Consider the following 13958-nt stretch of genomic DNA (forward strand, 5'->3'; position numbering starts at 1 on the left):
GGGAGAGGGAAAGGGGGCAAGCAGACTCCCCAGTTAGCACAGAGGCTGATGTAGGGCTTATCTTAGGAGCCTGAGATCATGATCTGGGCAAAATCAAGAGTTGGATGCCCAATCGACTGAGCCACCCTATACTATGTTATTTTAAATAAAATAATTCACTATCTTTATGAAATGAAATAGGATATCTTACTTAGGAATGCAAAAAAATAAATACTAGATATGTAAAATACTTTTCCTAAGTATCATATCATTTATTTATCCATTAACAAAATGATACAGATTATTAATGATAATAGTGGAAGTTGATCTGTCCTAAATGGAATCTTAAATAACACTAGAGAAGACTAGATTAGAAGAACATCCTAGAGGTCTGAAAATAAAATCTCAAGCTTCTTCTGTCACAGTTTCCCATTCTTTCTCTCTCTTTTAATGACAGTGAAACAAAGGTAAAAATAAAACCCAAATAACTTGATTATGGTTATGCACAGCACACAATATAATTTAATCAAATAAAAGTTATTTCTCAAAACATACAGTCATCCAAGATGGAAGGAGATAGTGGCAAGGCAGACTACCTGGTGCCTGACCTTAGTGATCACCAGGAACTCATCATGAGGCAAACCGTAGGTAGCAATTATTTGCCAAGTTCTCTTCTGGATATTCACTAAACAGTTTCATGTCTACATCTTTTACGTTGGCCCACCAGGAACAGAATTTACACTCAACATTTCTCAGTCTCCTTCTTGCATCCATGATACCAAATATAGGATGTTTCCAACTCAAATTTCACATTCACACATTTCCTTCTCTTCACTGCAGTTTAACATAGAATCAATTCTAAAAACGCCCTTAAATAGTCTTTACTCACTCTTGAGACATAGCTGGGTGTAAACGGCAGAGTCAGCAACAGTAGAGTCCACAACAGTAGGTGCAAAATATTAAGGTTTCCCAACCTCGGCACAACTGACATTTGGGGCCAGATGATTCCCTGTCACATGTGGTGGTGGTGGCAGGGTGTCCTGTGCATTGTAGGATGTTTAGAAGCAACTATAGCCTCTACCAACAAGATCAGAAGCAACCTATTCCCCAGTATGACAACCAAAAATATCTCCACTGGGAGCAAAATCACACGTGGTTGAGAACCACTGGTCTACCAATCCAATTTCTTAGATAAGCTGTAGCCGATTTCTTCATACACTGCTTATGGGGAATCTACCAGGTAGGCTGAATTAAATAAATAGGACTAACTCTTTATCACACAATTATATAATATTATGGTTCTGAGTCACTTTATTACTGCAATGTGCTTTGAAGACCCCAAGCCAACCGTTCGAATATTCAGAAGAAACCCCATGCTAGATATCTTCTTTTTCCATACCACTCGGACCTACCCATATCTCTCTTACTAGATATTTCTAGTGTCTATTTTAAATTGGGTGTGAAAAGAAATGGCTGGTTTCTCAGCCCCTTATGGAGATTTTGGAAAAGATTATTTGGTATTTCTTCACTGAACACTGAACCATTATGGTTCTGTTTACATTTAAGCTTTCTGAATAATGACGGTTTTCCAAAACTTTTTTTACCCAGGATGAATTTTCAAATTATTTCTTTGAATGTTACCCATTTAACTTTGAAAATCAATCTTTACAATCCCAGTCATACTAGTTCATGTCACTTTAAACCTCTGTAAGAAACTGTTTTGTAATTTTTAACTTATGACATTTAAGTTTTCCACTAAAAACTGTATCTGTTTCTGAGGGGATTCTCAGATTTCTAACCTAGGAATCTATTGGTCTAGTTTCTTCCTTTTTATTATCATTTGGATCTTCCTTTGGAAGATCATCAGATGTATGGCAGAACAATAGAAACCAATTAAAAATACACATACTTGCTCCAGTGGACTTTGCCTTCCAGTGTCTGCATCTCACCAAGGATAGCAAGGAGAAGAGAAGACTTCCCACATCCCACTTGGCCCACAATCATGGTCAACTGACCTAGGGAAATTAAAACAAGGTTAAGAACAGGAGGACATGGAATCCTCTTAGTAAAACAAAACCAAAATACATTTAGAAAGGCTGATGTCTCGAAGTCAATGGCCCACTTTTGGTCTCCAGCAATAAGGTATTTATTTGACATAGCTCCTTTCTCTGATACAAAAGTTTTTTTGAAAACGGAGAGAAAATTCAAAAGATAATAGGTCTTGCTTTACTGTTTCCAACTATAAGGATAGCTGAGATTAATGAAGAGAGCAATGAAATATTTGCCTGAATAATCTCAATTAGTTTTAATTTTATTATTCAGTTCATTCAGGAGAAGGCAGTTTTGACTCAAATTGATAATTGGGTTGAAAGGGATTTAGGTTGACATTAAGACATCTTCTCTAATTTCAGACTTTGATATGCATGTAAAATAGAATAATCCCAACCTATTTTCTATCAGGCAGCTCAAAAATGAATTTTTATTCAATTACCTAGACATTTTAAATAAAAATTATTGAGCATTTGAGCCTTAAATATCTTGAAAACTTTAGTTGTCTTCCGGGATAGAAAATAACTCTCTTATATGGTCTTTCTTTAAATCCTTTCTCAAACAGAACAAAAAATCAACTATCCCATTACTTAAATGGACAAATCAGCAAATGAGCTGGTAACAGCTTATTTGGACAGTGGATAACTTATCCAATGTCTACGCACTCTGTAGTAAAAAGCATTTCCAGCCATTTCCACAATGATACAGTGGCTTGTGAGCTACATGGTGCAAAAAAACAACTATAGATAATGTTTATAATGTTTAAAAAGTCTTTTGTTGTTGTTTGTTGTTGTTGTTGTTGTTGTTGTTGTTGTTGTTGAAGATCAATTATCTTGGATATCCATGGTTTTGGTAATTAACAATTTAAAAACTGAGTAACAAATGACTTACCTGTTGGAATTCGAATATCTATATTGGATAATGTAGCTAAACCACTGCCCCATGAAAAGTAGCCATTTGTGACCTAGAAAAGAACACATAAATTAAATTATAAAACCATGTATATATTTTGTGTTAGAGAATAATTCCAATTAAAAGCATTTTCTCTTTAGAGCATTGAAAGACTTTCAGTACAAGGTAGAACACATAGTGGTGAAATTCTAATTTATAGTTTTAGCTATTGAGAGGTATAAATGAAGAACAAAAAAAATGGAAGTGAAAGGAGGGTCTTTGAATTAGTGATATTATGAATAGGAGGAAAATTACAATTTTCTCTGAGAATCTGGGATTGCTAGATCATTTACATGAGAGCATTCTTAAACAACATTCATCCCCAATATTTTTTAATTGATTACTTTCTCACTGCTAGGCAATTCCCAGAATTCTGGTAATGTAAGTTATAGAGTGGAAATAATGACAAATGATTCCAACAAAATGACTGTTACCAAGGAGGAAGTTTTTGTAATAAAGGAGTTTCCTGAACTGTGTGGATTAATCTCTATTCAATGAAGTTAAAACAAAGAGTAAAAGGAAGAGAGGAATAAAGCACAAAAGTGAGGTAACATCTATTGGTGGGATAAACCCTCAACAACCAGCAAAGATCACAAGACCTGCAGTCATCCAAAGCAATTTAACAGGCATGAAATAGATTTGATAGTTTTAATAGTTACAAAAATGGGAAACAAAAGAGGCACAACAGAACCAAAGGACTGAGGTTGCTTGAAAAGACAAGATTGCAATTTTCCACATAAGTTTTCTCTAGCCTGTAAAATGCAGGACATTGAGCAATATCCATGCATAGATGCACATGAAATTAGTCCTCGAGGAGGGTGGCATGGAAGGGCTGCATTTCCGATTGCTTCACAAATATTTGCTGAGCACCCACTCTGTGTGAGGTGCTGCGTTCATATGGATGTAGGCTACAAAGAAGGTACAACATCTCCTCCCTGCTTGCTTGGAGTTGCAGCCGGCTGAGTAGATTGACCATGGACAGGAGCAAGTATAGTGCCAGACAGTGTGGGCTGAGTAACAAATGGAGGGGACGGGCAGACACTAAGTGGAACAAAAGGAAAACCATTCACGTTTCAAAAAGAAAAACATTGGTATCTGAGATGGGGTTTAAAAATTTTTTTTGGAAGAGGAGGTCTTTGAGCTAGTTTTTGAAAATATATTGAATTACAATGAAGGCATTTGGGGGTAAAGACCTACATATACAAATAGGCGCAGATCAGGAAACTATGAAACATGTTCTGGGAAATAAAGACTAGAGCTGGCTGGGTCAGAGGTTTACGATACTGTGGCTAACTGACAAATGATGCTGCAAGAAATTAAACAGCCTGAGTAGCCTGTTTCTCTGAGGCGCAAAGTGCTGCAAATATGCCTGGTTTTGGAAGCAGGCCAGTGTGGAGCTGAGAAAGGCCCTCCCCGATAATTTGTGTTTTCAGTGAACTGGGAGTGAAGCGTATCTGCAGAGAGAAGAGGTCAAAGGGGACATGAAAGGAGGTGAGAAGACAGTGCTGAAAGCAGAAGAGCCGTGGGAAGCTGTGGAAACAAATGCTGACGGGAGGCACGCAGAGGATCGCCAGGAACTACTGAAGGGCAGCAGAGTGGGGAGATACTAAATGTGTGGCTTTGCCAACGGGCCCATTGTATCTTTCTTCCATAGTGCTCGGTGGTCTGTTTCAGGAGTGTCGCAGGCATGATGTTGGATTGATTATGGAAAGTGCTAGAAGACTGAGGGAAAAGGAAGGGGCTTAAGTTGCTGGAGGTCTCTCTCGGTAAGGTTAAAAAGCAATGTCAGCAAAGGTGAGGCCTGAGAGAGCTGCATGTAGCGTTCTGTTGTCAGTGTCAATGCCTGACACAATATAGAGTTTAAAATTTCGGAGGAGCGGCAGTTCCCGACGGTGGCCAGGTGTGGCCTCAGGCAAAGTTGTAGAAATGGAGAGCAGAAGAAGACATTTCTGGGCTGGGATACTAAAGAGCTGTACACTTGTAAGGTTAAACCACATCCATGCATGGCACCAAATAAGCCAGAGGGATGGACAGGGAAACAGGCACCCAAGTCTTCAGCAACAGTGCGGGGTGATGATGAGGTCCTCTAACAAGACATGTGAGAAAGGTAGACAATGCCAAAATTTCACAAAGTTGTGAGAGATGAAAAGATATGGTCTGAAAGCAGCAGGGAAGGAGCTGGAAGAATACAGTATTGCTACACAGAAGTAAAAGAGGAAACTACCTCCTTTCGAGAAGGATGATGGAAAAGGGTCAAAGTTAATCTCTCCTGCGGCAATCTGCACGTCCACTTCCTCCTGCCTTTTACAAAATAGTCTCATGTCTCCACCAGGGTTAAATCCTAGGCTTCCCTAAATAGTCGTTTGACCTTGGAACACCAGGCAACGTATACATCTTTGCAAATGTCCATAAAAGGGTAAATACAAAAACGATCATCATAGCCTAGTTTGTGCAGAGGGAAGATGGAGGCAAAGCCAATGTCCATCCCTAGGGGTAAGGAAAATACAGTGATGTATACTAGAGAACACGGTAGTGTTGTAAGAAGGAGCAAACCATTATGAAAACGTTCCAGGAGACTGAGAGTACATAGATGTTCATTATGTATTTTACAAGGATATGAGTATATTTAGGCACACATATTGAGCCCATTAGAGCTTGTACCATAATGGCAGTGGCACAGAATAGGAGTGGGTTTCAGAGATAAGGGGAAAGAATGTATTAAAAGTATAGGAAGGAACCAGACAGATGCAAGTTACCTATTGCATGATCCATTTATGTAAAATATCCAGGATAGATAAATCCACAAAGACAGAAAGCAGATTGGTGGTTGCCAGAGGAAAGAAAGAGGGGTAAGTGGGGAGTGACTGCTTAATCGGTATGGGATTTCCATTTGGGGTGATGAAAATATTTTGCAATGGGAGACAGGTGCTGGTTGCATAAAATTGTGAAGGTACTAACTGCCACTGAGTTGTTCACTTTAAAACAGTTAATTTTATGCTATATGCATTTTACTTCAATTAAATAATTTTTAAAAATTAAAGGGAGGACATTACACAGACCATCGTCCATTTCCTCCTGCTAAAAATAAGTTAAAATGCTGAATAAAATGTAGTTTGTAAAGAAGATCATTAAAAAAAGGAGTAAGGAAATACCAAGTCCAAATATAAAGAAAAGGACAAATTCAGAGCTGTTAAGTCCTGAAGCACCTAGGCCTCTTTCCCACAAAAGGGAAAAGAATAGCTAAGATATTTTGGAAGAAAAACAATAACATATAAGAACTTGTCCTAAAATATATCAGTGTTTATTAGAAAGTTATAATGATCATAACAGTGGAATCTGAGAGAGAGAAACCAATGGAAAAAAAATAAATAGAGGCCAGCAATCAGTCCAGACATATAAAGATCCTTGAAGTGTGGACAAGACTACACTGACTGTCGGTGGGGACAGTGACCAGTATGAGGGACTGGGACAACAGGATGTCATATAAAAAAGTAAATCAGACCTTACTCACTGTGGAATGTAGTAAAGTTACTGCCACTAAATTTACTACTGCTAAATTTCAACCAAAATTATTTGTTCCTTATTTCCCCACTATATCACATCCCAACTTCATACCAAACACAAGGAGGGATCCTAGGTCGATTCCAGAGCTGAAAGTGAAATGTGTAGCTTCAAAGACTTTAGAAGCTAATATAAATCATCTTCTTGACCTCTGGTAGGGAAAGTTTTCTTAAACGAGACAAAAAAAAAATCAGTCATAAGGGAAAAGTTATATAAACCAGACTACACTAAAATTAACAACTTCTGATATGATAAAGCCAAGCTTTAAATGGAAGAAGAGTTCTGTAACATATAACTGCCAAAATAGCTGAAGTATAAAGTATAAAGAAGTAGTCCTTGGCATTTTTTAAAGGGGGAGGGAACCAATAAGCTGGCAAATCACAAAAGAGGAAATCGAAACCCACATGGCCAAGGTATACATGAAAAGATGCTCAACCTCGGTAGAAATCAGAAAAGTAAATAAAAGTAAATAAAAACCACAAGCTACAATGGCACCTCCTCATGATACAAACTTTGGCAAAATATTGGAAGCCCTAGTGAAGACGCGGAGCAACCGACCCTCTCAACAGCCCTTGGTGAAAGTGTCCATTGGCACAACCACTTGGGGAAACTCTTTCCCGTTATCTGGGAAAGGGGAGGATGTACAGACCCCATGACCCGGCAGTTGTTCACAATAGCCCCAAATGGGAAAATAGCCAAAAGCCCATCAAAAGTAGAACAGACAAAGTTCGGCATATTCATACGTTGAAATGCTACCTGGTCATGAGAACGAACGAGTCACTTGACGATCTGGATTAACTAGACATCCATAATGAGCAAAAGAAGCAAGATGCACACACATCCATGCACACATTTAAACTTAACTGAAATATGTTTTTAGGGAGGCATGCATAACAGGGGTAATCAAGGATATGATGACCATAAAAGTCAAGGTGGCGACTGTTTCTTGGAGAGATAGGAGAGGGAACAGCAAATGTGTGTGTGTTGGGAGGACCTCAGAGGGAACCTGTGATGTTCTTTTCTTGCTGGTTCCATAGGTGTTCACTTTTTCATTAAATGGTTCATGTATATTTTATGTAGTTTTCTGGAGGCATGTTCAATTTCACAATAAAAAACAGATTTCAAAAAGACAAATGAGTTATTACCAACTCGAGAATTTCCCCCATGAATAAAAACTTAAAGACTTGACGGTGGGCCTGAAACTGCAGTGCCCATTGCTAAGCAGTTTTTCAAGTTTTTTGTTTTTGCTTTTTTTTGCGGAGTTTTGTTTTGTTTTGTTTTGGTGCATGAAAGGTCAACTTTAAAAAAAACAAACAATAGCCTTGGTATTTTTTACATTCAAAATAAAAACAAATTTAGTAAGGCACATGGGAAAGATATATTTTTAGATTCCTACTATATTGAATAGAAAATGTCAATTAAAAAAAAGACTGATCCTGTTTCTGCAGTCACGTGTCTATTACTCGTTACGTGGGCATAATTGGAAGTACGAAGCACAGAGGGCCCTTCATCGTCTCTCATTCCAGACTTTTCATTAGCCCAGTACTTTACATCCTATCCACGCATTATAATTGTTAGGGAACTACTAGAACTATTGTCTTTGATGATGCCGGGGTCATATTCATACACACAAACACACACTGTTAAAAGCTATCTGGGAGATCTTAATGTACAGCCATGGTTAAGAATCACTAAAGCTCTTTAAAATTTACACGTGACACTTTTTATCCTCGAAACAACCATGCTAAAATAGCATTCCCGCCTTAAGAAGGGCAAACCATAGCTCAGAGAGGCAAAGTAATTTGCCCAGATGTCACACATCAAGTCAATGGCAGAAGTTGGGTTAACATTTGCTTATTCCGTCCAATCCCACATTTGCTCCAACTGCTAAGTGCCTACTGTGGGCCAAGTATTTTGTCAGGCAGATACAGAGGGAAGTAGCCCGCAGCTTTAAGATACTCCTCCATGCCTCAGTGTGGAGGCTCCCACTCTCTGACTGGCCTGGGCAGCACAGGTTGCTGGTTAACCCCAGCAGTCCACACAGTTTTCTTCAAAAGGGATGATCTCCAGGACCTGGCTGCACCGATGTCAAAAAGCTCTTGACTGCTCAGGTGTCTGTTCCTGCACAGCAGCGACCCCTCTTTGGGGGTCAATCCTCAGCTGATTATCCCCTGGTGGCCTATTCTACCTAAGCACACTTGCTCAGAGAGTACAAAAGGCTGTTTGAAATGGGATCAAAGGACTACTGGGAACCCGGTGGGGGGCGGGGGAATGCTTGCAACACTGACCTAAGCCCCTCTCGGTTGAAGACAACTATGATCTGATTTATTTCCTTAAAACCTGTATTTATAATATTGGTATTCTCTATAAATCAATTTACTAGGTAGAGGAACGTACGAGCATGAAAGGAAATACGTTGGAGACTAGCTTCTAACGCGGATTCAGAAGAAAGGCTCATGCTCCACTTATTAAAACAGAACTGCTGGAGCAAGAAATGTGGTCAGGAGGCAAGGCAGAACTGACACTGAAATTCATCAGAACACTTTTGAAAACGTTAGGAGGGTTGGTGATCACTGTAAAGAGACTTTACAGACCCGATTTAGGACACTTTTACAGAACTTCACCATAAAATAGTAACATAAATGTTTCTAGCCATGCAAGAATCCAGGAAATAAAATAACCTTTATTGCAATATCCTCGGTCTCTACAGGACGTAGACGCCGGGTTGATTGCTCATAGCTGTCCAGGTGATATCTTCCAGGCTGCTTCCTGTTTATAGTTTTCGGCTGCTGCATTCCAAATGGGGGGAAAAAAAAACACAAGTTGAAGCTTTATGAAAGAAAAAGATGTTTTACTGAACATTAACTCATATTGCTACTTCGCCACTGGAAATTCCAAGAAAAAGAAAGAAGTAAAGTGAATGTAATATTTTAATTCTTTCAATGGCTTCTCCAAAAAAAAAAAAGGCAAATAATAACAAAGTGCATTAAGCTTATCATTTTAAACCTAATTCACAAGTCTCTTTAGAAAAATAAAAACACAAAGATGTGATTCTTGCAATGGATGGAGTTGAAAGTGTTAACCCCAAACTAGGTTTTGGATATTCCTTGTCCAGCTCTCCCAATAAATATACCCAGTCTGTGTGTCAAAAGGCAGGCAGACTAACTCAGGTTCAACTAGAATCTACTTGGGAGGCCACTGAGCTTGTAAATGCTCCAAGAGTACCTTTTTGATCACCCTTTGAATCATGAGGATTTTGAATCTCATACACTCACATAACTCAGATTGGGCTACACATCACCCAAGGATCCACTGTGGAGTGAGAAAAAGCATAAGGATCTCAGAGGTTTTTTTGGTCCAAATATGTATATATATATTGTTTCTTAAGTATATAAACATATAATGCTGATGTAAGTATAATAGAATGATCTAGTCTTTCACAAAAATGTTATAGCATTGTTCCTGGTCAAAGGACTAAAGTATCCAACAAAGAGGATGCTAGCTGAAGTTGGACAGTTTTCCCATACTTAAAAGGAACTTAAGTTAGGTCATAGAAATAGAAATTTGTTATTCTCTAAATCTGACTTCAATGTCATGCAGTAGAGACAGATGATTAAAGAGAAGGTAGAAAATTCAGCTCTGTAAACCTCTAATATAGCAAAATTTACAAGCTCAAAATTTGTGCCAGGAATCTAGTGACCAAATATTTCAACAAAAAAAATTATCTGTCTTACTTAAATACCTTGTAGATTTTATGAAGGCTAAGTAGTAATATACTTTAAAACTGTTAAATTACCTATAAAAGCAAAGTAGTCTAAAATTGTGAAACTTTTTTTTTTCTTTTGGCCTGGAATTGCAGGTTTAGCTTTTTGAAAAATCCACTGACTTCTACTATGGGAATTAGAAATGTCCTCAAATAATCAGTAATTTAATCCAAATAAGATATTACCCTTCCAATTTCCATCAATTGTTATATCAACAGAACATCAAATTATCAAATAGTACATTGCTAGGCTACGTGTAAATAAATACACAGAAATAAAAGGTATTAAGAAGAGCTAACATTGGTTTTGTCACATAGAAAATAGTGAACACTGGGCGCCTAGGTGGCTCAGTTGTTAAGCGTCTGCCTTCAGTTCAGGTCATGATCCCAGTGTCCTGGGATCAAGCCCCACATTGGGCTCCCTGCTCAGTGGGAAGTCTGCTTCTCCCTCTCCCACTCCCCCTGCTTGTGTTCCCTCTCTTGCTCTTTCTTTCTCTGTCAAATAAATAAATGAAATATTAAAGAAAGAAAGAAAATACTAAATGAATTTTAACCTTAAAAAAATGGAGAGATTGTTCCTGAAATTTTTAGTTCTGTTTTTCTTTTCACAATCTCACAGATGACCCTGGAAGTATGTTGCATGAGATGTAGAAAGTCGGTATCCTTCAAGCTAAGTGTATCTTTCTCACAAGATGGTCTATGTCTTCACATAAATCCTGTCTTCTAGAGTCTTTAATTCTATAGTACTATTGCCCCAGAGGTCCAAAAGGAATGACGTCATGTTCTTCACAAAACTAAGAGGAGGGTGGGAGGAAGAGACGTGTTGACAGAGATTTGAGTTGGAGTTCCACAGATGTAATTTGAAGAGACTTTGGCTCTAGAATGTCACTAATTCTCCATGGAGATTCTACAGCCAAAACCACTTAACTCAAAGCTTTTACAGAATACATAGCATCTTAAACTCTCAAGAAGAAGTTTCCATTAGTGTTATTTTCAAACACACAGATTTTTTCACTCCATTTTAAAAAGTTTGTCGTTTGTGGTTTGGCCCATCAGCAGTGATGAATGACCCTGAAAGACATCAGAAGTCCAGTCTGGTTTCAATAACACTCAAGATACTGAATACATTTGAAGGGGATTCTTTTTTCCTTCCAAAAACCTTTTCTCAGTTCAATTTTTCTTCTATCCCTCATCCCATACAAAAAGTTCTTCAGATTTCCCTAACTCCACAAACTTAACCTCCTACATCCCCAATTCTTGAGGTCATCCACTCTGCTCATCTCCACATTTCTGAAAGATGACCTAATAAATTCTTCGGTAATCTCCTATAATCCAAAGGATGACAACGCTGGTTCTTATCAAGTACTTGACCTTCCTGCTGTCTCAATGTATAGACACTCTATAATGCATTCTTGTCTTTGTGTCCATGTCCACACAACAGCAAACCATCATTTTGAGGCATGGTTATCCCAGTGTATACAAGGCATGAATGGTAGCTCCTTCTTAGACAAAATCACACTGGCTCAATACAATAACAGAGGGTAAAGTAAAACTCCAGAAAAGCAGAAGAAAACAGCAGGTCTAAACATAGCTGAGTAATCATCTCAACTGTATTTAGTAGTTTTAAACATGATGTAGTGAAAAATTTAATATAGACTGACTTCCTGGTAAAAAGACTTTCCAAGCCTCAATTAATTCAGTCAGAAAATTGTGCATGCAATTTTGTTTGGTTACAAAAGTAGTAAATACATTCATATTTTGTCTAATAGTAACATGAATAATATTAATTATAACATGACCCACTTTAGAAAAGCATCTAATTTAATGTTATGAAATGTACATATTAATTTTAAAGACTTTCTTTAGACTTTTTCAGACACACCTTTCAAGAAAGTGATGTGATCCAATCTCACTGATTTAACTATCTAATGGCTAATCCCTCTTAAATTTACCCCATCTCCAATGCTGACTTCTCTTCTTAGATGTCAATGAATATCTCAACATTATCATGTGCAAATATATCTTTTGATCCTACCTCAACCCCCACTAACATCTTGGCCTCCCTATTCAGTCTATCAGCAAGTCTTTACCAACTCAACATTTTAAAAAAGTACACTGAATCTACTCACTTTCTCATGATGCCCACTGCAACTGCCACAAAACTAATTCTAACATCATCATTTCTTGCTCATGTTATTATAATAATCTTTTTACTGATCTGCCTGTTCTACCCTTGTTCCCACTGATTACTGTCAACCCAGTGGCTCAGTCATTAAGCACCCAACTCTTGATCTCAGCTCAGGTCTTGATCTCAGGGTCCCAAGTTCAAGGTTCACGTATAGATAGGTAGGTAGGTAGGTAGGTAGATAAGCAAAATTCTATTAGTCCCCACTTTAAAACCCTCCTATGGTTTCCTACTGCATGTCAATACAATCCAGACCCTCAATCCTTGTTCTTACCTTGTCTTATCTCTCTGTTCTTCACCAGGCTTCAACCAACGTGTTTCTCTGTTCCTTGAGAACAACAAATTCATTCCCACCTCAGGGTCTTTGCATTCTTCCCCCAGTCTTTGCTGAACAGGTATGTATGTACTCTCTATTCAGGTCTCAGCCCAAATGCCAGCTCTTCAGAGGTGGCCTTTCTGGGCAATGGTCACTAGCTTCCAGTATCCCAGTCATTCTCTTGTACCCTATTTTATTTTCTTCCCAAAATGAAATATCTCACTTTTTAAACTTATCATCTGACTCCTGCCTTAAGAAAGCTAACTGTGACAGAGAGGAGTCTGTGTGCCTTGTTCACAGCTATATCCCTGAAGTACAGGGTAGCCAATAAATCTAGAAACAGGCAAATATATGGTACATGTCATCTTACATGTAATACATGACAAAATGATATTGAACATGTTTCCAGGCTGTATGTAGCTATTGAGTAAATATTTCTGTAATGGATGAATAAACTGGTTCTGGACTTACAAGACTCGGGTTTTAATTCTGGCTCTGCTACTAAGTTTATGACTTTATTCAAGCCACATAATACACAAACTCAATATATTCAGTTTGAAGATAAAAATAAGGTAATATAATTTATATTGAATCAAAAGATACAATGCATCAAAAGCACTTTTTAAACTAAAAAGTATAATACAACTAAAAGGTATTAAAAGAATATGGTGTGGGAGTTGGTAAGCTTACTTAGTATTATTATTACATAAAGTTTTGGGCAGAAAATGTTTTAATTTTTTTTCAGTTGAACATGTGCTGTCCCTCTTGGAATATTTCTTTGATGATTTCTAATGACAAGCCTTATACATCTGTTTGTGCATTTTAGACTATTGAGCTTTGTTATAGAAGCAGGTGGCATTTTTCTTTATATAGGTTAAAAGTGGAGCTTATAATTTCTTCTAATCGCACTGATTTGAAATCATCCGGTCTTGGGCCAGTTACCTATTCACAGCTTCAATAATAAGAAAAAGCACTTACCACTCCAGTGTGCTTCTTACAGGACTCAAAAGGAAGAGAACTTTCACCAGTTCGCCAGCTATCCTCACCAATCTCATCACTCAAGAGAAACTCATTCAGCTTTTGAACACTGCAAAAATCAACAAAACAAAAAAGGGGTTAAAAATAAACCACCACCAACGAAATTCTACGAAAAT

The 13958-nt window shown here is 37.8% G+C and overlaps 1 protein-coding gene across 1 annotated transcript in view; it reads right to left on the reverse strand.

Annotated features, from left to right (window-relative positions):
* LOC308338076 (ATP-binding cassette sub-family C member 9) overlaps positions 1–13958 on the reverse strand; it is a 42514-nt gene continuing 28556 nt past the window's right edge. Inside the window, exons 10-13 of the mRNA XM_080831638.1 lie at positions 13783–13891; positions 9222–9329; positions 2920–2992; positions 1–1994 (exon numbers count right to left, since the gene is read on the reverse strand). Of these exons, the coding sequence (XP_080687764.1) occupies positions 1873–1994; positions 2920–2992; positions 9222–9329; positions 13783–13891 (412 nt within the window). The 3' untranslated portion in view covers positions 1–1872. The remainder of the gene's footprint in view (positions 1995–2919; positions 2993–9221; positions 9330–13782; positions 13892–13958) is intronic.

The sequence above is a fragment of the Martes martes genome (genome assembly GCF_963455335.1).
Source record: "Martes martes genome assembly, contig: scaffold_389, whole genome shotgun sequence".
NCBI lineage: Eukaryota > Metazoa > Chordata > Mammalia > Carnivora > Mustelidae > Martes > Martes martes.